The sequence below is a fragment of the Arthroderma uncinatum genome, assembly GCF_011692745.1.
Source record: "Arthroderma uncinatum strain CBS 119779 chromosome Unknown scaffold3, whole genome shotgun sequence".
NCBI lineage: Eukaryota > Fungi > Ascomycota > Eurotiomycetes > Onygenales > Arthrodermataceae > Arthroderma > Arthroderma uncinatum.
In genome coordinates, this window is record NW_022983865.1 from 172501 (window position 1) to 194637 (window position 22137).

At 47.9% G+C, this 22137-nt stretch overlaps 5 protein-coding genes across 5 annotated transcripts; 2 read left to right on the forward strand and 3 right to left on the reverse strand.

Annotated features, from left to right (window-relative positions):
* Positions 1-294: 294 nt before the first annotated feature.
* Positions 295-1191, forward strand: GIQ15_03856 (NAD dependent epimerase/dehydratase family protein; the record flags this gene model as incomplete). Its single annotated transcript, XM_033551273.1, has 2 exons — positions 295-562; positions 620-1191. The coding sequence occupies 2 exons, from the start codon at positions 295-297 to the stop codon at positions 1189-1191; spliced, it is 840 nt and encodes a 279-aa protein (XP_033405003.1).
* A 1051-nt stretch (positions 1192-2242) lies between these two features.
* On the reverse strand, positions 2243-5215 carry GIQ15_03857 (tRNA endonuclease; the record flags this gene model as incomplete). The annotated part of the gene is made up of 1 exon (XM_033551274.1): positions 2243-5215. The coding sequence occupies one exon, from the start codon at positions 5213-5215 to the stop codon at positions 2243-2245; it is 2973 nt and encodes a 990-aa protein (XP_033405004.1).
* Positions 5216-10403: 5188 nt separating this feature from the next.
* On the forward strand, positions 10404-12901 carry GIQ15_03858 (uncharacterized protein; the record flags this gene model as incomplete). Its single annotated transcript, XM_033551275.1, has 5 exons — positions 10404-10465; positions 10530-11213; positions 11280-11379; positions 11911-12273; positions 12350-12901. The coding sequence occupies 5 exons, from the start codon at positions 10404-10406 to the stop codon at positions 12899-12901; spliced, it is 1761 nt and encodes a 586-aa protein (XP_033405005.1).
* A 439-nt stretch (positions 12902-13340) lies between these two features.
* GIQ15_03859 (40S ribosomal protein S25) lies at positions 13341-15722 on the reverse strand (the record flags this gene model as incomplete). The annotated part of the gene is made up of 7 exons (XM_033551276.1): positions 13341-13363; positions 13454-13663; positions 13801-13858; positions 13986-14092; positions 14271-14563; positions 14618-14859; positions 14919-15722. The coding sequence occupies 7 exons, from the start codon at positions 15720-15722 to the stop codon at positions 13341-13343; spliced, it is 1737 nt and encodes a 578-aa protein (XP_033405006.1).
* Positions 15723-16107: 385 nt separating this feature from the next.
* GIQ15_03860 (uncharacterized protein) lies at positions 16108-19157 on the reverse strand (the record flags this gene model as incomplete). The annotated part of the gene is made up of 4 exons (XM_033551277.1): positions 16108-17086; positions 17152-17397; positions 17453-17862; positions 17925-19157. 4 exons carry the CDS (start codon positions 19155-19157, stop codon positions 16108-16110), a joined length of 2868 nt encoding a protein of 955 aa, XP_033405007.1.
* Between the last annotated feature and the right edge of the window lie 2980 nt (positions 19158-22137).

Sequence of the window (22137 nt, forward strand, 5' to 3'; positions counted from 1 at the left end):
ATCTACTCCCGCACACTCCGTAGATTGCACCACCGACTGTGTATTCCCTGCATATCTGACCTGGTCGGATCTAAAATACTCCAGCCAGCGCGACGATCCTTCTGGTGGCGGATATTTCGTCATCTGCGGAACAAGCAACGCATTTGCTCAATAATCAGACCACAGATAAAAACAAACCTACATAGAACACCACGCCACTACTGCTCGAGTCAGGTATATATAAAGTCCAGAACATAGTATTTACTATACAAGTTACTGAAAAGTCAACTGCCTATATACGCCTTATCACTAAACATGTCTTCCGTCCCTCGTGTGCTGCTTCTAGGAGGCCATGGAAAGATCGCATTATTTCTAACCCCTCTCCTCCTTGCCCGCGGATGGGACGTTATCAGCGCCGTTCGCGATCCAAAACATGAATCTGATATCCTCAAGTTTAACAGAGACGATGGCAAGGGCGGGAAGGTGACCGTCTCCATCTCTGACCTGGAGAAGGTAAAGAGTAGCGAGGATGCGGCCAAGGTCATCACGGCGGCCAACCCAGACTATGTCGTCTGGGCAGCCGGTACGTATATACTACATCATGTATCATCCGATGTCCAACTGCTAATATGATCGATAGGAGCTGGAGGCAAAGGCCCCGTCGAGCGTACATATGCTATCGACCAAGAGGCTGCCAAACACTTCATCCACGCAGCCATGTCCAAGCCTAGCATCACCAAATTCCTGCTCATCTCACACATTGGCAGTCGTCGTAAGCCCGCTCCCTGGTGGACAGCGGCAGACTGGGAATCAGTAGACCGCATCAAAGCCGCGCTACCAGACTACTACAAGGCCAAGCTTGATGCAGACGAATACTTCTCCGTCATCACCGCCCAACGCAAGGAGAAAGGCGATACTAACTTCCAGGGAATCAATCTACGTCCCACGACTCTATCCGATGATCCCGCGACAAAGAAGGTCGAGTTCGGTCGAACTGGCACCGGAGAAAGAGCGCCGATTTCGCGTGAAGACGTGGCCATTGTGGCTGACAAGGTTCTGGCTCGATCTGATATCCGAGGGTATCAAGACTTGATCCAGGGAAATACACCCGTTGACGAGGCAATCGAGAAAACGGCCAAGACACAGCTTTGCTGTTTCGAGGGAGAGGATCTGGAGGCGATGCGCGAAAAGTTCAAGGGACAGATGCTTTAGCTGGTTCACGTCTCAGCAGCACCCGGTATATATTAGGTATTTATGCAATTTTATGGATGGATATATTGAAAATAAACACCAAGTCAGGTACGATATCTCGTAACTGTCTGTTTTAGGATAAGGAATATAACAATTAAGGCTGAATGGGATACATCAACGTTTCTACAATACGGCTTTGATGCTGTGCCTGGCATGGCGAGTATCTCTTGTCAGCCCGGTAATGGAAGCCGGTTCAAGCCCCGTAATAATTTGGATCTGTGTTTTAGGAGGCTGACTGCATCGGCGATCCACACAATCAACCAAAAATAGATATGCTGAGTGCTCTGTATCGAGCCAAATTCTTCGAAACATTGAGGATCCGGCGAAGGATCAAGAGCTCAGGAATCATCGTAAGGTTATGCTGGGCCAAGCTAAGGGCCTGGAAACAATACCAAGAGCCCCGAGAAGATTGGTATGGTGGATGTAGGGTCCACGTTATTCCGGGTATATTATCAAGCTGAAGGCGAGAGAATCAAGGCCGCATAGCCGGCCAGCTCATATATGGAGTAGATATCTGATGTAGAAGCTTTTGTGGCTTTGTGGCTTTGATTTTTCTAAGAGTAAAAATAGATCAAGCGTTGAAAGCCTCAGAGACTGTCACATACCACCCGCGATACGCGCTCTGAGGCTTTTCTTGAGAAGGTAATAATCAATGATTATTTGATGTTACGGATATATTGGAGCCCGAGAAGTAATTTGCATTGGTGATCTGACACGATGTAATAGTCGATCCATAGAGCTTTGTATGGGAATTATTATCCTGTGATGGCAGTTAAGTCAAGAGTGGTTAGAAAAGGCATATGATATGATACAGTATAGGAGGATGATAAAATCGGACATCTATGCTAAACGAAAATATACATCCTCCGGTCCTTATAACACCCCCCATAGCTATTGTATATATGTGGTGTATGCGTGTAAAATGCTGAGAAGAGATTGAGGCTGCAAATATGCAAATTCCAACTCGCCTGAGAATGTAATTAAAAAACAAAGAGAAAGAAGTGCATTTTTGCTAATCTTCTTGGGTTAATTCCAGGTATTTGCTTAAGATGGGCTGGTATGCCTCAGCGTAGACTGCATCGCCCACCCGTAATCGCATGTTGTCAAACGCTAGAACAATGGGTGGGCGATTGGAGGACGGACTTCTAGCCCTTGGACTTTTAGACCTTGGACTGGAGTTTCGCCTGGTGATTCGTGAATTCGTTTGTTCGGCAACCTTTTCAATTTGAGCTGTTTTCTCGGATAGAGTATAGTCTTCTTCGGGATCTTCAGCTGTTGGAATGTCGCGGACCACCGACGGGGCTTGACGTGGTTTCTTGTCTCCAGGGCTGGGTCTATTACCCCAAACTCTGGGTGGCTTGATGTCAACTTCCCTTGCATTATCGATATCAGACATTTTCCGATATCGCTGACTAAAGTGAGTTAGGACAACCACCTTGGCCTCCATGCGAAGGCCGACTGTCATCGCTTCGCTGATGGTTGAGTGACGTTTAGCAACTGCATCCGAGATCATGTTGTCATCGAAAGTGGCTTCATGGATCAGGAGTGTAGACCCGCGGCCGATTTCGATGAAGCGAGTAGAAGGACGGCAGTCGCCCGAGTAAGACACTTTAAATCCCGTGGGAAAGACGAAAGAGACGGCTTTTGCTCCTTGACAATGGGCGACGGGCGTTGTGAGCAGGGCCTCGAGTCCAGTACCCTCCTTCAATAGCTTGGTAAGAGGGGATGCCGCATCCTCAAACATCAGTCGAGTTCCAAGGTGTTTGCCATCTTTGTCCACAATGGTGCTGCCATTCTTTTGACGACGATAGATGGTATAAAAAAATTCTGTATTCCCATCAGGATGTTCGTATGAGGACGCCGAGAGTGGGATAACTTTATCGTAGCCATAGTTTTCGACGTTGGCATACTCTGCCATCCACTGCAGCATGTGAGGAGCTGAAATAACATAGAGTCTCTTTTCCTGAAGAATTTTGGACACTTCATCCTCGGGGATGTCTAAGTCAGCTGTTGGAGGAGGTGACTTTCCGTGAACAGCTTCATACCAGGCTCTTATCACTGACGTGGTCCCTAAGTGATGATCAGCATGTAAATGACTGATCCATATAGCTTTAAGCTCGCGGAAGACTTCTTTGAGCTCCTCTGGCCCGAAAATGCGCTTCAATTGGCCCAGGGTGCCTTCGCCCGCATCGAGCAAATAATTCCCGTGCCCAGGGACTCGCAGTAGGGTTCCAGACACATTCCTGTATTTAGAAGGACACGAGGAGCCGGTACCAAGAGAAATAACTTCAGCATCTCCGTTAGGAATACTGTCCATTAGCTCTTTAGCTTTCCCCTTGATTCTCGGGTTCTCGGACGACTCTCTAATGAGTCTTGCATAACTATTCTTCCGAGATAGCCTGGAGTTTGACTTGGATGTACCGACGGGGTTTTGCACGGAGCTTTTATCAAACTTAAGGACGGGTTCGAGGTCAACTACCAGGTTAGCCTGGGCAATAGAAACGGGTGCCTTAGAATCTGCCGGTGTAAAACTATCAAGAGTCTTTTCACTTCTGTTGTTGCAGAATGGAATTTGGTATCGATCACTATCGATGGTTGAAAAGTCAATTGTAGCAGAGGATGCCGCTGGGAAACCGTAACTGTCGGGGCAATAATCCGGCGCCGAAACGACGTGTTGGTATTTCGACATTTTCGCCACGAATTCCTGTAGGAGTGGATGTCCACCGACACCACGACCAAGGATCCAAATAAACACCTCGAGTCCCTTTATAAATTCAGGGGTCTGCCATTCCTTTCGGTCAACCAGAGCCTGAATATAATCAACAGAAGGCAGCTCGATAACAGCAAAGCCCTTGCCTGGTCTGGTATCCCCGAGGACCATGTCGGGGGTGATCGTCTTGCCGTCTATCGACTGAACATTGCCTCCGAATGCTAATATCTTGTAATCTGATTTTTGAATGTTGAGAGCTTCTGCTCGCTTCCTGTCAAACTTGCCTCTGATGTCGCGGCCACGCACAATGTATGAGATTGCACACTCCGACGGCTTAGCTGCAGGCAGGGAGTCAACCATCGCGCCGGGCCAGGGTTGCCGGACAAGGACCTTAATATCCGGGAGCGGCTGTTCGTCACCAGGCTTTGGGCCGTCGTACGGTTTTACCTCCCCCGTGTCTGCGTCACGGACAAAGAGTGTGGCAGGCAGGGACACTTCGGCTAAAGGAGTCTCAATCAGGGTATCTAGGCGCCATTGAGAGTTGAACATATCCAGGACTATCTTCTGTCTGGCCTGCATATCCTTCTCCCGAGCAGTTTTAGTCGGTGCAACTTCCACTGCCTCTTCAAATTCGTCCAAGCTTCTCTTTCGTGTGCGTGGTTTGGGAGCCGATGGGTATATCGGTAGAGGCCAGACTTGGATGTTCTCATCCGACCAGGCAGGTTTGGAAAGGTCGCTCGACGCAGTGCCCTCTTCGCTGTCAACACCACCGAACTCCCGGATTTCGATAGGTACGCCGGTTCGACAAACAAACGTTCTCGCAGTCGCCAGGGTATGCGTCAAGTTAGGCCCGCCGTATAGAGAGAGTGGCCGTTGGCCACAGAACTCTGGCACATTTGATAGGCCGTCCTTGCGCCGCTTTATCCGTGCCACCAGGTCATCGATTTCCGACTGTCGCACCGCTATTTTCAAGCGTTGCTCCAGGTTCTTGATCTTTAGCTTCTCCGCGTCTACAGCGGCTGCTGATGCCGCTGTCATGGTATCTGACACCGTTAGAAGCATACCCAGCATCCCCCCGTTGCATGACCATGATGTTGTGCCAGTCATAAAAATCTCCGACAACTTTGACATCCGAACTCCGTTGTCAATGCAGGCTCTCTGCGACCCTTCGGAAAGGTTCCCGAAAAAGTAGCGCTTGTCATCGTAGTGAAGGATGAGGGTGGTGCCTGGCGTATCGGAGGTCGGTACGACCGCGAACTGGATAAATGACTTCATCCCGATGCCGCGTGGTGTCTTTGTTTTGCCGTCTTTCACTATCAAATGCCGCGATATACGTTTATCCTCCAGGACCCAGGTATAGTTTTGTTTTATCCGGCTTCCTTGACCTTTTATTGACTGCCCGAGAACCGTCGTAGTGTGTAACTGTCGAGTAGGCGAAGTGATGCGCGTGAATGGATTAAGTACAGAGGTCCAACGCGACTTGAGCTGGCACTGATGGAGAGTTATACTAAGTATATGCGGGCTCCAGAAACGGTTTGCGGAGAGCGGAGAGAGAGTGTGGTTTAGTTTAAACACGCGACCTTGACTCACCTGTGCCAGGGCCCTTTGTAAAGCAGCCAATATGCCGGCTCAATGCTGTCATGGGTTATGAATAAAACAGAGCGCGAGGAATGGAAATACGGGGATATAACTATGACAACCAAGAGCCAGACTGTGATTTGAGGCGTTGGAGGTTTTTCTTCCTACAATTTTTCACAGTACAAATGCTTACTCAGCACTTATCGATAACAATATATAGAAGAGAAGGAGAAGAGAAGAAGTACGGGGAAATAATATATTTTATGGAGTAACTACTCTAATGTAGGTTAATCGGGAATATACACCTAGTAGCCAGCCGGCTGCTGCTCTCCCTCAGGGAACAAACCCTTGTCGAGGTTCATGCCGCACTCTTCTCGCCAGTTGGAAGGTGTAAACTTGTCGACGATCTCCTTGAATGCCTCTAACGTGCAGAATGTTTTGTCGCCAGGTAGATGGTTGGCCGGGTTAGCTGCGCAACCGGGGATAGTGACCGGCCGATCGTTATAGCGGATGCGCACGTAGTGTTTTGACAAGGCCGGGTGAGAGGCCTGGGGTACACGAGCGAGGCCGGAAGGCGATCTACCTGCCTGTTTTTTACCTGTGAGAAACGAGAAGAAAGAGGGTTTGTCTGATACGGGCTTCTGGATGGGTGGGCCAGAGAACTCCTCCAGAACCAGCCCTGCCGGTGAACCGGATATGTCCTTCTTCTCCTTCCCGGGGGCTTCTTTGAATAGCTCTACTGCGATTGAAGAGGTGTATGGCGGCCACTTCTCGTTCTCGAACGCCCCGATACTCGAGAGGATGGAGGCCAGAGTGGTATCGTGGCAGCCATTCAGCGCCAGTTTAACGACGGGCATATCTCTGGTTGAAGAGGCGGCGGCCATTGGCCTCCATCCCTTATGGGCAGCGGTATGGACCATTCTCTCGACAACGTCACCCATGAGTGCGCCAACGGCAAGCTTGCGGTACTCTCTGCTCTCCATTCCTCCCGCAAACCACTCATCGACGGCTATCTTGTCCGCGATTTCGCGGGCCTTTGGGTCATAGAACTCAGCCGGCAGACGTGTGTCGGGCCCATGCGCATAGGTCGAGGCAATCGTATCCAAGACGCCAGAGAGCCGTGGGCGGGAGTCAACGGCCAGTCGAGGAGAGTCTTCAGGCATCCACTTTGACCAGACCGCGTTGAGGTACTCCATCTCCTTCGAGTCGTTCCCTAGGCGAGAAGTTAGTAAAAGAGCCTAGCTAAACAGCGGAGTATCAATTTAATCATGGAAAAGCACTGGATTACATTTTTCTGCAGCACGCTCTGCGAATAGCCTGGCCAGTTGTCTGAATCGATGGCAGTTTCTCTCGTTGGGGAAGAGAGTCTCCTCTGCAGGCGATCTGTTGATTATAGATGGCATGACAAAGTCTGCGGTCCTGGCACTTGGCGGATACATTCCCCAGAAGGCACTCTGCAGCGATTCCAGGGCTCGTGGGATAGGAGTCGAGCGGAGATACATGTTATCCGTATTCGATATTATCTCCGGCATGAAGCCAAGGCGCTCGACGTAGAGCTGTCTGAACCTCTGGCCGAGCTCATAGGTGGTTTGGCGCCCTTTGTCGGTCAGTTCTCCAAGCTGGCTATACGTGGAGCATCAGCGGTTTGTTCGTAGAGTACATGTCAGGGTGAAAGAGCTACCAGATGCCATCGACTTCTCCCTTGGGCCCAACGGCGATGACTGGCTCGTCCGCGTCCCCAAAGCGTTCTATCCTCCTTTTCCACTGAAATGAATCCCACGTCGACAAGTCCTGCTTGGATGCCGCCATGGCAGTAAGCCGGGAAGCGACATTGCAATACGGCCAGTCTGTCAAGAGAATGTTTAGATACCGTCCGGAGAGGAAGGGTAGGGCCGAGGTTCAGTACATGGGTGTAGTCCAGCCTATCCGTCGAGTTAGTCTACTGTTGATTGACTATTAATTGAATGAGAGCAGAGGCATCCTATCCTACATTCTGGAATCTTGCAGAGACCGGCGTCCGTTCTCCTATAAGGGCGTTGTTAATGGACATTTCACGCCGTGGCACCGCAAGACCACATACCATGGCGTAGGAACTGCACAACCCGAGTTAGCTAACCGGTAACCCGTAAACTCCAGGATACAGCGCCGCCTAATGACGGATAATAGGCTGAATACTGACTATCTGCACTAATTGAAGCTCCAGCTCCCTGGGATACAGCTGCCGGAGCTCCTCGTCGGAGTTGGGAGGGCGGGGGACAAGTGTCGTCATTGTGTATAGGCAGTTCAATCAATATATGCCGCCGGTCTGCTCAGTTTAGAATAACGCCGGTAGAGGATGCCTTCGTACGTCAGAGATAACCGCTCTCTGTCTCTGTCTCTGTATCTCTCTCTATATCTGTTTATATGAAGTTGCTATCTTGAGTCGGTTTAAATATTCATCTCTAGCCCGGCTTGGCTCCTGAGTCATCTCGCTGGACAAAACAGACAGAACATCGAGCAGATGGCCTAAGTTATGGCTGACCGCATGTTCAGGACGCTCTCGGGGGACGAGGCCGAGCTGGTCGGACATGGTTGAGCCCTGCTGGCCTGCGAAACGTCTGCGAAACAGCAGCAGACGCAGCATGTAGGGGATAGAGTCGATGTAAAAGTAGCCAGATGCCGCTACGAGGTCGGCAGGACGGCCCTGAGACCTTTGATAGTCGTATTATACATGCAGGCCGTATATATGGTGCGATATGCCCGAGATGGCTGCTGGAGATGGTTCCTGGGCCGTAAATCGTAAATCCATCAAGATGCTTGTTTATTTATGCGGTGGAACAACCCTGCACTTCTGCTTCTGCATCTGCATCTTATACAGCGTCGAACGTCTCCCTTGATGCCCTTGGTCCGTCGAGGAGTACCATCTCCAGCTCGCTTGACTCGTTGACTCGTTGGCAGTACCATATATCGACGTCCAACTAGCGCAGCTCGACATAAATATCCTCAGTCTCATCGCCATCGCGCCGCCACATCTTCATCACACCCAGCACCCGCGACACACAGCGTCCAACAGCCAAATACAGGCATCCATCTCACTGGCGATCCTCTGACTGGTCATCTCGCGGGCGACATCGTCGTTTCGTGCACATACATAGACGCTGCTTCACGGCCGCAGATTCGACTCGTCTCATCCGGCTTCGTCTGGCTTCTTCCCCCAGCAACCGCTAGCTATCTAGACCGCAAGTAACCCTCAGATCGAAGCAGATTCGTCGGCCTGGATAGCTTCAGCGCCACCAAGTCCTGTCCTGTCTGTATACCGGAGTACCGGAGCCGCTTTTCTGTGCTTCGGAGAAGGCCATATCTCATCCAGGGACGTCGTATCCACGGCCAATATACGCCCCCTCCCCCCCCCCAAAAAAAAATAAAATAAATAAATCGCCGTCTAATCACAATCCTGAAGCTTATCGGAAGTCGATATATTGGCTGTTCAGCTGCTGTCTAACTAGGTATGTCCCTGGCGTCCTGGTGTCACTCAAGCTTTCCCTACGATCTGGATATATCCGCATACATACATATATGCGGTTGATAGAAGACGAGGTTAAGGTCCACGATGATGAACGGCCGTTGATAGGACTCTTTCTTCTCTGTAGCTAGGCAACTTCCCGGGGCATCTCAGCCGCCGCCGCAGCAGCTCATCCTCGCGAGTCTCAGCTCCCCTCGTCTCGTTACTGGACGAGAAGGAGGAACAGGCTCAATTCCTCGATCTTGCGGTCAGCAGGTAAAAAACGCGAAAGAGTCCGCCAAACCACTAGCCATGGAGGTAAGACACCGCTTCTTCCTCTCTCCTGCCTTGTCCTTTTTCTTTCATCGCTTTTTTTTCCCCTTTCGTTCCTTTTTCCTCAGGTCGATGGGGACATATTTAGCCTCCCCCGGCGTTTCTTGACCCGCCAAATATGAAATGCACATCCTTACATCCTGTCCTGCCGTTGCCTCCCGGAATTAAGGCCCAAGCCAGCCAGCGTGGTACCGTACCTCCGACGCAGATAATAGACCGACCCCCTTGACATGGATCAGGATTGGCGACCCTTTCATCTTTGGCGGCTCTGGGAGACGCCATCGGCCTTATTGCGATGCTACTATAGCCTGACTGGTTTATATATTAATATTCCCTGGGCCCAGCCGCTTCTTATTTCCTTCAGCCCTGGTCTATCACCGTCATCTCTACTGGTTTCCTCTCCGCTGCTATTCCCTTCCTACCACCTACCTCACTGTCAAGGTGTCCATCAAGTGGAATGAATGCATCTAATACCCTCTATACCCTAACGCTACCTGGCTATTCTCACGCTTTGATCCATGGTAATATCAACATGTCTTTTGTTTGATATATGGAACATGATAGCTGTGAACATGCTGCGGTGTTATGGAGTCGTACACTGCATATCCCCATATAGACGCCCTTCTATGCTATAAAAGCTTTCGGGCCTTACACAATAGCCATATTCATCTCGTTTGCACGCATTTCATCCCCATCTGGCTTGAGGTCACCTTATAATGTCAATCACTCTACCCTGTCGGTCACGTTCGTCCGTCGACCAGGGCGGGGAGCGTCTTATCTATTCAAACACCTCTCTTCTCCACGGTCAGCCACCAGTTATCAAAACTAGAGCGCAGCTAAGTCTCGAGGAAAATTTACAGGGCAATACTTCCCACAATCAAGCCGTGGCTCGATCCGCGCAGATATCCAACCCCAAATTCCGTGAAACACGGCCACGTCTCCTGTTAATGGGTCTACGCAGGTATGTAGCCGCCATGGTTCATCAGATGCAGAAAAAGATTTGTATTTGCCTATGCTAATATTCCTTTTAGGAGCGGGAAATCCTCCATTCAGAGCGTAGTATTTCATAAAATGCCCCCAACGGAAACTCTGTTTCTTGAATCTACAACCCGCATTCAAAAGGATGCTATCCAGTAAGCAGAGCCTGAAAAAGCAATGCACTTCTGATGCCTTCTTTTTTAACGCGAACACGTCTAGCTCCTTTATGGACTTTCAAATCTGGGATTTTCCCGGTCAGCTAGAGTATCTGGAACCGTCGTTTGACCAAGAGGAGCTATTTAGCAACCTGGGGGCACTGGTCTGGGTGATAGACGCCCAAGACGATTACTTGGAAGCTGTGTCGCGGTTGAACAAAACCATACTTATGATCCAGCAGTACTACCCGCACATCAATATCGAGGTTTTCATCCACAAGGTAGACGGACTTTCGGAAGAATACCGCTCTGACACGTTCCAAGACATCGTCCAGCGCATCTCGGACGAGCTAAGCGACGCTGGCTACGAAAATGCGCCTATACATTACTACCTCACCTCAATTTATGACTATTCAGTCTTCGAGGCCTTCAGCAAGGTAATTCAAAAGCTAATCCCTCAACTTTCAACGCTGGAGAACCTTATCAATATCCTCTCCAACAACTCTGGCATGGAGAAAACCTATCTCTTCGACGTGCTTAGCAAGATCTACATTGCCTCCGACACGAGGCCTGTGGATATGGCGTGCTACGAGATGTGCTCCGATTATATCGACGTGATTGTCGATATCAGCGAGCTGTACTCGTGGGATCATCCGGACCGAAAACCCAAGGGGCCTCAGGTCTCCGAGGCAGAGAGCCACGTTATCCTCCACGACAAGTGCATGATTCACTTGATGGAAATGAACAAGTAAGCATATTATCTTAAGCATATTATCTTTACGGACCTGATAACATAGCTGACCTGAAACTTTAGATACCTTTGCCTGGTTTCTGTCATCAAAAACCCAGATGCTAAAGAAAAGAAGGGACTGATTGATATGAACTGTCGGACGTTTCAAGATGCTCTCAACGAGGTGTTTAGTAGAACATGGGACCAGGAGTAACCAGTAGAGAGAGGCATTGGGCGGCTATTTCGGATTTGGAGCACCAATAAAACTACAAAAAGAAATGATAAACTAAGGAGTTTATCGTCCAGGACCGTATTCGTCATGGGGATGGACATAGGTATCATTATACATACAAGAGCCTAAAGAAACGTTTCTCGGTGATAATTTCAGTATAACTCTAGTTGAACAAAAAGAAATCCAACTATATTACGCTTATTCTCTCAACCTACGGAGTATTTATTTTTACTCTTAGACGGTTACGAAGTTGTTCATGCGTGTCATCACAACCAATCTACATGTGACTTGGGGAGAGCTCAAAATAAATACTTTATCAACATGCACTGATAGGAACATCCTCCAACATAAATAACCACAACCTAAAGATTTTATGATCCCCCATTGTTTGTTTATGAAATTATTGCCACGAGGCTATTAAAGATTGTATAGCAGCGTTTGAAAATAGCCGTTTTTGTTTACAATGTCCAACATACGATATAGGGCGAAGGTAACATCGTCGGCTTTGACTACAAGCGATATCACCACAAGCTAAAACGTTTCAAGGGCGAAAATTATCCTCGAGCAGGACAACCGCAGTTCGATGACACCGTATACCCCGGCCGCAGAACAGCAGTCGTGGAAGAATTGGACACGAGCGATGACGAGGCGGAAGAAGTCAACGAAGTCAAAGAAGAGATAGTGGACGACAGCTCAAACAGAATAGGAGTTGTCGATATACTACGATTTATATTTCTGGTTATTCTCATTTCATCCGGTCTATCCTACTATATCACCTCCGATTCAATAATATGGGGATATAAGCGGCCGTGGTTCACGCGGCTACCTGTGCTTCTGAGATATATCGTACGTATTTGATCTCCAGCTTCCTTACAATGGTTTGCGTGAAAAGTAAAAATGCTGATATTGTCTACTACTTTAGAATGGCCCTCTCGTCCTTTCACGTTCCGAATTGTCCCTATACAATGGCACAGATCCTACTCTACCGGTGTACGTCTCCGTCAACTACACAATATACGACGTATCAGCCAACCGACGCATGTACGGTCCAGGAGGGGGATACGGTTTCTTTGCCGGTCGAGATGCAACACGCGCATTCGTGTCGGGCTGTTTCAAGGAAGACCTGACGTCCGACTTACGCGGTCTGGAGGAGATGTATTTACCCATTGATGATATACCGGAGGAGGGACTGACCAACGCTGCAAAGAAGATTCGGCGAGAAAAAGAGCTAAGAGAAGCTCGGGCAAACGTTCAAAAACAAGTTGCGCATTGGCAGAACTTTTTCGCTGAGAGTGGGAAGTATTTTGAGGTTGGAAAGCTGATACGTGACGGTCAAGATGAACAGGGCGAGAAGAGAGAGCTCTGTGCGGGAGCTCAGGGAGGGAGGCCGAAGCGATCAGAGCTGAAGAAGGGTGCAGCTGCTAAGAGTGAACCTACATATCCTCCAGGGGTGAAGAAAGGAGGCCGCCATTGAGCGTGATATCCCTGGGACGTCATTTTAAGGAGGGGCGGCCCATCAAGTAATTATACATGTTCACCATGTAGAAAGCATCGAACCACGATCGATTGCGCTATGTCCAGTGTTGGGTAATGTCAACCCGGAAGCAGTCTCAATTGCTTGACTCATATATCAGAAGCGGCCTTCCTTTTTCTAATTCCGTTTCATTTTCGGGTGGCTAAATATAAAATGACATTAAGCCTCATTTGTACCATGCCATGCATCAAAGGTTCTTTTCCCACTTTTCGTTCCACCCAATGGAGAAAAAAGAACAGGTACTATGGAAGAGGAAAAGACGAGAAAGTCTTATATTCTCGTCATCGCTACATGAGATGATGAACCGTGTCAAGTAAACGTAAGGTAACGCCAGAGGAATACAGAAGGAGGGCAGAAAAGAAATCCTAATGTTTTTTCTTTACTCGGCGGCAACGGCACGGGCTAAATTGAAAACGTCATAATTAGCATGGTCTTCAATCTCAAAAACCCTTCTAGGGATAAAGTAATAATGCTGGAAAAATAAGGACGCACTGTAGATGTTCATCTTGGAGTGTCCAACGACCTTCTTGATTTGACCCTTCTCCTCGAGATCGGCGAGCGCTTGACGGGCCAAAGAACCGTTGACCTTTAGTCTGTCGACGAGGGTTGCGACGGTGATCAATCGGTAGGACTGGACATCCTTATAGAGCTTCTCGGAGGTAGTCTTGTCGAGAATGACGGCGTGGTTGGCCTTGTCCTTGACTATTCCGGTGAATTAGCGGTGTTATATTCCCATGTGTACGATTCACCCTTGATGCCTTCGCCGCTTCTCGACCGACCATCGCCTGACAACTCGGATGGGTAGACGCGTTATGGAATGCTGATGAGGACCCGCTTACCCTTTCCCTTGGACCACTTCTTCTTTTGCTTCTTGCCTCCGGCGGATGCTGATGGTGCCTGTAGTAAAGACGGTTAGCATGCTGCCAGGATGCTAGCCAAAAGCGCTAAACGGCATAGCGAGAATGCGCAAAGCAGTAGGAGCCCGTAGGCTAGCTACCGGGCGAAGAAATGCGATAGTACTGACCATTTTGGATGAGCTTGCGGATCGTTGTCGACGAGGAGAATCAGCGACAGGGAGAAAGTCGTCTTTGTCGCCAAAAAACAGTTTGCCAAAATTCAAGTGGGGTATGACTAAGCGTATTAGCCCTAAGCCCTAATTATTCCCAAACAGGATCATTATTGGCACGTGACTTATTTCTCGCCGCCTTAGTGATTAGTCAGTAACTAGGCGGTTGCCGCTTTTACAGTTCGTGGTTTGCTTATCTAAGCCATATTTTTCTCTATTTCGTCGGAGGGAAGTCGTCCTCACTTAGAGCAGGATGCGGTGCATCTATGCTGGCTACTTTATACATCTGGGTCAACTGTCCTGTGCCGACAAGATATCCCATCTCGTATCCCCTCTGGCCGCCAACCCAGAAAAGCCCGCTCATTTCCCTATCCGTCTTGATCCAAGCTGCTTCGGACCGTCCACGCAGGCTACGGAGTATGGCTCCTCGAGGGCTGCGTCCACATAACCATTGATGCACCGCTAACGATGTATCGTCTCCGCTTACGGTCATAAGGAGATCCGGGATTTCACTATTCCAGCACAGCTGTTTGATGCTGAAACTGTGAACTAAAGCTCCTAACAATGTCGGCTTGCTTCCTTGGACTGACCACATCCAGGCGATGTTCGGCATGCTTTCGTCAATCGTTGCAACCGTCCCACTCGTAGGGTTGAATGATATATTTGACACGATGCGGTCCTCGGTAGATGAATTATAAGTATATGGAAACACCGGTGACTCTGGGGCCAGCATATATTCTGTTATATCTGGCGTGCTGGACTCGTGTTCGACATAAACATCACGCCCGATTGGTTCTGTTGTTGGATCTCCGAGCACTGCTAATAGTACGAACTGTTTGGGGCGGTAGAGTAAGCGTTCTGCTCAAAACACCATGAACTGAATTAACGTACCGTTGTTCCGGTTATCAACTCGATAGTTCCATCATGTCGGCCGATGGCGAGCACCTGAGAATCAGGGCTCCATTCGACGGTTTTCACGCCAAAATCTTGGTTGTCATCCCCTATTTTAGAGCCTTCAAAACTTCTGAATTGCTGACCATCCGCCGTATAAATCACCACCATAGTTCCTTGACTAGCGGTGTCCCAAACCGCAATCCAATGCCCGTCAGGACTCCATTTTAATCCCTTCACATCTGTAGTCGTAAGGTTCACAGCTGTAATAGTCTCATAGGTCTCAGCTTCATGTATTGATAGAACATCGCCTGATTGACCCTTTGACAGAACAGCAAGATGCCCTGAATTAGGTCGAAAGGCGTAAGTCGCTGGCCCAGCGAATTTTGGAGCCTTGATAACCCGCTGTTGGCCTGTGAGTAGGGAGAATATTGCTAGATGCGTGTTGAATTCAGGTATAGCAATGACTTCATCTGGTGATGGAGAGAAGTTCACGTGTACGAAGGTGACACTCTCTCCAGCATCTATTTTGGCGGACCAGGACTCGTCTTTGGCATCATAAACAAAGATTTGATTTCCGCCGGCGCATAAAACGCGTTGCATGTTGGTATTGTCATCGCTTCGCCCAAGCGAAAGTGACTTGACAGAATCCAGGCTTGCCCATTGTAAGAATTTCACAGGTCCAGTTAAGTCCTGTAGAGAAATTGGCCGAACATCTCCGTCTCCCTGAAGAGAATGGATTCTTAACTCCTTTTCTGTGGTGATGGCAGCATACCGGCCGTCGTTAGAAAGAGCAGGTGGCATCCCTGCTTTATCTCTTGTTGTAAAGAGAATAGACAAGGAATGCGGGGTACTGAGGATAAAATAATACTTGAGAGCGATGATGCAACTCTTGTTCAAGACTGTATGGTCGTTTGGTTGTTTATTTATTTCCGTAAAGGCACCAAGAGAGGAGAAAGTCAAAATTTAGAGATTTCTAATTTGTGACCAAGGGATCCTCTTTACTGGATGGACGGACAATATGTATATATTGAGTAAATGCAACTCCCCTCAAAAAAACGAAGAAAGGTAGATGTATAAAGATCAAATGGAACAGAACGTAGAGCGAGATACGGATTGAGATGTAGAAAATAAACAAAATGAACCAAATTCGTTACGGTGGGAAGGCAGTCACCAAATCGCGTGTAAACTATTTGGTCAGATCAATCACCTCGATCTCCCGGCCGCTTCGGTTCTCCGTGCGGTTTAATTCAGAAGTTGCAGCTCGTTTTCTTCCACCAATCTCTTCATTTCCGATATAGTCACTCACAGAACCACCCTTGACCACAATATCGAGATCTATTAGCGATTTATATGCGCTAGATCCGAGGTAGGCCTCCATTTCGGCGGCAGAACCAATGCGGTTGATATTCCTTACGGCTATAACAGCCCTGTTCTTCCATAGAGTGGCAGGATTCCCTATCTTGGTCACCACCAATGTATACGGGCTGCCCTGTCGTCGAGTTTCATGACTGATACTTGCATCCCCGTCGAGTTTCGAGTGTATATGTGCGCGACGCGGCTTGGCCATTGGAAAATCTGCTGATTGTTGAACTGGGCTTTTGAGGAAGGCGTTCAAATCATTGCAGTCCTTGCATCCGCAACTCGACTTTACTGGGCGTTCCCAACTTGCCGCTGCTCGAGCTCTTGGTTGAACATACATCAAAACATATTCCAATAGCAACTTAAGAACGAACCTAGTCTCAGGAGCTTGGCCTTCATCGATTAGTGGATGTGACACTATATCTCGGAGAAAAGGAACCAATATTGAGGTAAAGGCTACGTTGATTGCCTGGCAATCCACTAAGGACTTGTGGATACCAGCATAAAGTCTAGCAGGGGGAATGCCGAGAGTTTGGCACTGCCTGTAGATTTTGATCAAATCACTGCTATCAACGACCAAAGGCCCTAGATCGAGGTTTTTTCTGAGCGGCCTGGAGGATACGTCGTAATTCTCCAAGGTACTTTGGGCCAGCTCAAAGTCTGTCATTAGGTTTGCAAGAGCTGATTCGTAGAAGGCAGGGAAGCCCTCGATGGCAAGTTTTCCTGTTGTGAAAGATTCACCCAATTGGGCGAGATAGGATGCAATGACACCAGAAACTCTTCCCATTCTCCTCGACTCCATTGTTCTGTGAGAATCATTAGAAGAAGAAATTTATGATTAAAAACGGAATAGTAAAGAGAAAAACCTTACTTTTCCAGGATTTCCATCTCCGGGTATAACTCAGCGATGCGGATAAGACATTCTCCCCCAGATTTATCACCGCCATGAAACCACGGTAGAATAGAAAGCAATCTTGCCTTTCTCCATTTCATTAAATCATCCCATTCGACTGGTCGCTTATCATCTGGAAGAGCCAGACAGGCTGAAACAAGCCCATCGACTGTAATAACTTGTTTACTTGGCCGTGGCTCAGTTTTAGCCAAAATTGCCTCAATTCTGAAAGATGGACGTTAGAAACCTATTGGCCTAAGGGCTTTATAAATGTACTTACGCCTTCTTGACGGCTGGATATTCGCGATCAGCCAAAGCTTCTGCAATGCAAGGGTAGAGGACCGGGTCTACAAAGCTTGAATGTAGTCGGATTGATTCCTCAAACATTTTCAGGTCTTTAATCGTGTAGAGGCCCTTGGCAATAAGACTGATAATGGAGTCGGAGAATTTATCCCAATACTGTCTGGGCCGCGACCATCCCTTAATCGCTTCATACTTCTTGTAAACCTCATTGTGGTTGAAAGTGAGTTTCGCGATCCTCGTAAAGTCTTCCCGTGATTTTGAATCCTCAGGATCACTTATCAGAGGAAGCAATTTGTTCAACCAGGCTGCTAGGTCGGCCTCATTTCGAGGGGTCATGCCACGAAAACGAAAATCAACATCTAAGCTCCCGGGCACAATAACAGCAACCTAGGCCTAGGTTAGTCGCAAGGTCACTCGTTGTAGCAAAAGGCAAAAAGGCATCAACCTACTGTTTTTCGATAGAAATGAGTCACCGAGGTTCCCTCATTCCCTGTATAGCCCGAGTAGTCCTCTTCTGTGGGCTTACCATCTAATACGCGACGTTGAACAAAATCGAGAGGCTCAATCGTGAGTCCGGTACCAACGATATTTCCTTCAGCGTCAACCACCTTTTTTAAACTCGAGTCATCATCGCAAAGGTCTTCAATTTCGTAGTACCCGTTATTGCCGGGATAGTCATCGCAGCCGCCATAAACCCTCCGTTCAACGTTTCCTAAATAAAGGGCGAAGTCCGAGTCTTGGCATATCATCTGGAGTTCAACCATACGTTGATGGTCTCTCCCCTTCAACCGCTGGAAGCTGAGGCTAGAGTCAGTGTACATATGAGAAAGTTTGTACAGGAGGAGGCTCGGGCCAGCGTCTTTTTCAATCCTGGATTTCCATAGTTGCATCGCGATTGATAAAGGCGTAGCCTTCGAAGTCGGCGCTGTCGGTACATTACTTGTGCCGTCGTGTATCAAGTTGTAGGTAAGGACTAGGCGATGTCCTGCCGTGATAGGCCTAATCTCGTGGAAGACATCTGAATACCACACCGCATATGAGAAACCCGCCCTTGATGTTGTGGAGGACTTGAAAATGAGGCTTCTGCTATCATGGTTGAGGACTATTTCACCTCCTTCGTGTTCTGTCGGCAGACACACGATCAAGGTTGCGAACATACCATCGGTCTTTGGAGAGTCCTGATGCGATAGAAAGAATGCCCCTTCTTCATAGAGAAGAAGTTTATAAGGATCTGCCCTGATGGAACTCGCCTTGTCGGCAATCCCAAGCCCCTTACTGACATCGGCAATTACTTTCTTCATATAGTTACCCCAACCCGGAGCTTTGAGCTCAAAATCAGCAGCATTTAACTCCCAGCATTTTCGAACAGAGGTATCCACTAGAGTTTCCGTGCCCTTTCCAAATGGGCTTCTGTGGCAAACATCGATAATTGATTTAGCATCCTCAGGGGATAACGGAAGATTGACAACACGGCCGAGTCCATTGATATGAAGATTTGGATTTAATTCTCGATTTATGGAGTGAAAGGAAGCAAAATCCCCTTTGGAATCGATGGAATGTAGCGCCTTGTCGATTTTCTTTTTAATTTCTGTATCTTCGGGGTAGTCTACCTGGCTTTCTTCGCCTTCTTCGCTTTCCAAGTTGCTGGTCCATTCATCGCTGCTCTGGATAGTGACGGCCATGCTAGCGTGTACGCTGTAGAACTTCGAGGGTCAAAACAACAACAACAAGAAATGAAAAGATCTATGAGCTAAGCCGGGCCTCGGTTCATGATTCCCTAAATCTCCAATGGCTCTCTATATCGTGGACTTGAAGTCAACAAACGTCGCTCCTTTTTCGCGTTTTAAGGTATACAGTCACGTGATATAATTAAGCTCAAAAAACGGTTGACCAAACTTTAACTCTACGTCAAACATCAACGTCAACATCAGCCTTCAAGATGCAGTTCATACGGTTACAGCTGCGTTATCAGATAAATGGTGCCATCACTCCTCGGCTGCATTGAAGTAATCACTTTCATCCTTATTACCATGATTGGCCTTAATACCCTCATCTTCTTGCTGCATTGTCTCAAGATATAGGCACCGAAGGAACCAACCTGTGAACAGAGATTCAAAAATCCTGAATCTTCTAAATAAATTTATAGGTATGATCTGCATATTTACCGGAGACAGATCAGCCGAGAGGATTATTCTTGCCACTTGTGTTTTGATACACCGTAGCGAATATCGTCGGAGCAAAGTTGAGCGTGTCGGATTCACCCACGAAGACAAGCTCGTCATAAATGTGATTCTTGAGGACCGGTGCATATATCTTGCCTGCGAATATGTAAACTGGGGGCAGCAATGAACGGCCGACCGGTTCTTCGTCCAACCCCAATTTCTAACCGTGTGTGTCGGGGACAACGATTTTTAGGCCAAGTTTGGTATAGTGATAGAAGCCCTCTCTGGCTATGAGGTTGAACTCCCCTCTAATAATGTCGGTGTTAGTGTTGTGCGAAGAAGGTAGGCGTGAGTTGTGGGAATATACCTGGCGGCCCTATTAAATATCCGCTAACTTCGGCCACATTATACTTGGAAGGGGTGCATCATTATGGAGTGGTATTAGATAATGGACATGGGTGACCTTGTCCTCTCTATATTGGTGTGGTTTAGAGCCCCCATTGCACTAATTGAGGAGCCAGTCCTATGACCTAGTTTGTTTATCTCTAGCCCGGCAAACATCCAGAGTACTGTCAACCTTTCCACGGTAACTCCCACTACAGTTATTTTCTTTTTGCTAATCAAAACAAACATCACAGCGCGCGACATAACCTAGATGACAGTGGTCTAGCTACACATCTTCATCCAAGATCGGACATTTACTTGATCCTTGGATAGTCCATGGGCTGTTGGGTGTCTATCGGTACCGACCATCATGGGCTCAGAGGCAGACGCGTACTTGTCGCAATATGAGTTCGATCCACAAAGCAAATTAGTGCTGGTACTCAAGATGGAAAACCTCCCCCTTCGAGTACGGCGCGGCTCCCTTACACCAGGATATCTGCCTGGTTGCATGAAGGTGGACGTGAACACGGATTCAGGTCCCAAATCAAACTCTTCTGGTTTAACCTACGGATTCGAACTTCGGCCAATATTACTTCCACACTCGAGAATCAAGGATAACCCTCATTCACCTAAAGCTTCAGGTTTATTTAGTGGCATGCCTAGAACCTCAGGATTATTTGACGATCTTTCTAGAATTCCAGATTCGGTATTTGATGAAACACCGCCTCCTAGTTTAAGAGCGTCGCTCAATGAGAACTCCAATAATATAAAAGGTACCTGCTATACCAATTTTTTTGATCACTCCGACTACTAGTATGCTGACTGGAGGATTTTCCAGATGACTGCCCGAAAATCCGGTTCCGTGTTTCGCCTCAGCATCTCAAATTTGCATCCACTGTTTTTGAGAAAATGCTAGGCTCAAAGTGGAAAGAAGGAGATGCACTTTTCAATCAAACGGAGACAGAGATAACTGTGACCGGTCACGGCAAGAGAGCCTTGCAAATCCTTTTGTGCGTTATCCATGGTCGAATGCGGCTGGTACCCAGGGCGGTACCTTTGGACGTCCTCACCGAACTCGCGATTTTGACCGATTATTACGCTTGCCATGAAAGCACGGAGATACTGTCTAACATCTGGGTTGAAAATTTGAAGTCGAGCATACCGACTTCTCTCTGTAAAGATGTTATAAATTGGATATGTATTTCTCGGGCCTTCAATAAGGAGGGTATATTTGCGAATATGTCGCGGATAGTAGAGCGTGAAAGTGCCCATCCACTTGTTTCCTCTATAATTCCAGCACATGTGATATGTAAGGCTAGCTCGTTCACAACAAGACCATACCGATGCTAATAAGGTATACTGTTCTAGGCGAAATCAACGAAGCTCGAGCGACTAAGATAAACCTGATTATTGGGCGGCTTTACGAACTTCTTCATGATCTGCAAGGCTGCAGCTTTGCGTGCTCATCTATGTTGCGAGGGGCTCTGATGAACCATATGACCTACCGCAGGCTTCTTGATCCGCGTCCAACTGCGCCATTTCATGGGTTCAGCGTGGAACGGCTCCGCCAAAGCATAAGCAGCATCGATAGCCCGTCCTGGACCGTGGTCATGTCCAAATCTTCCAGTGCCAGCGAGCCCCATATATGCAGACTTAAAACGGAAATTGACAAGATCTTCAATGATGTGTATTACTATTGAAGGATTCGGAGGAGCCGTTGAACTGTCAATACACCATGCCCGATGGGTTGCCTTTTTAGTACTGTCTTCGGCCGCAAATACTAATGCCCGTGGTATTTTTTCTATTAATCTCCCAATATGGTTAGAACAAGAAGGGGGAAGGGGTTTAAGGTCTGTATACTCTTAATAAAAAGAACCTAGAATGTTGGTATGAAGAATCTTGGTTATACTATGCAGGTAGCAGAATGCGAAGTTTACGATTCTAGATGTATAGAGAAAGGGAAAAAATATGAAATACAGAACTCAAATTCATGTTCAGTATAAGATACTCCATACCATCAAGCCATGCAAAGGGGTTTTCCTCAGTTTTCTATGTATCGCAACTTGTGTTTGATTTGTAGTGTATCCACAACATTATTAGCGAGTCACGAAGTACC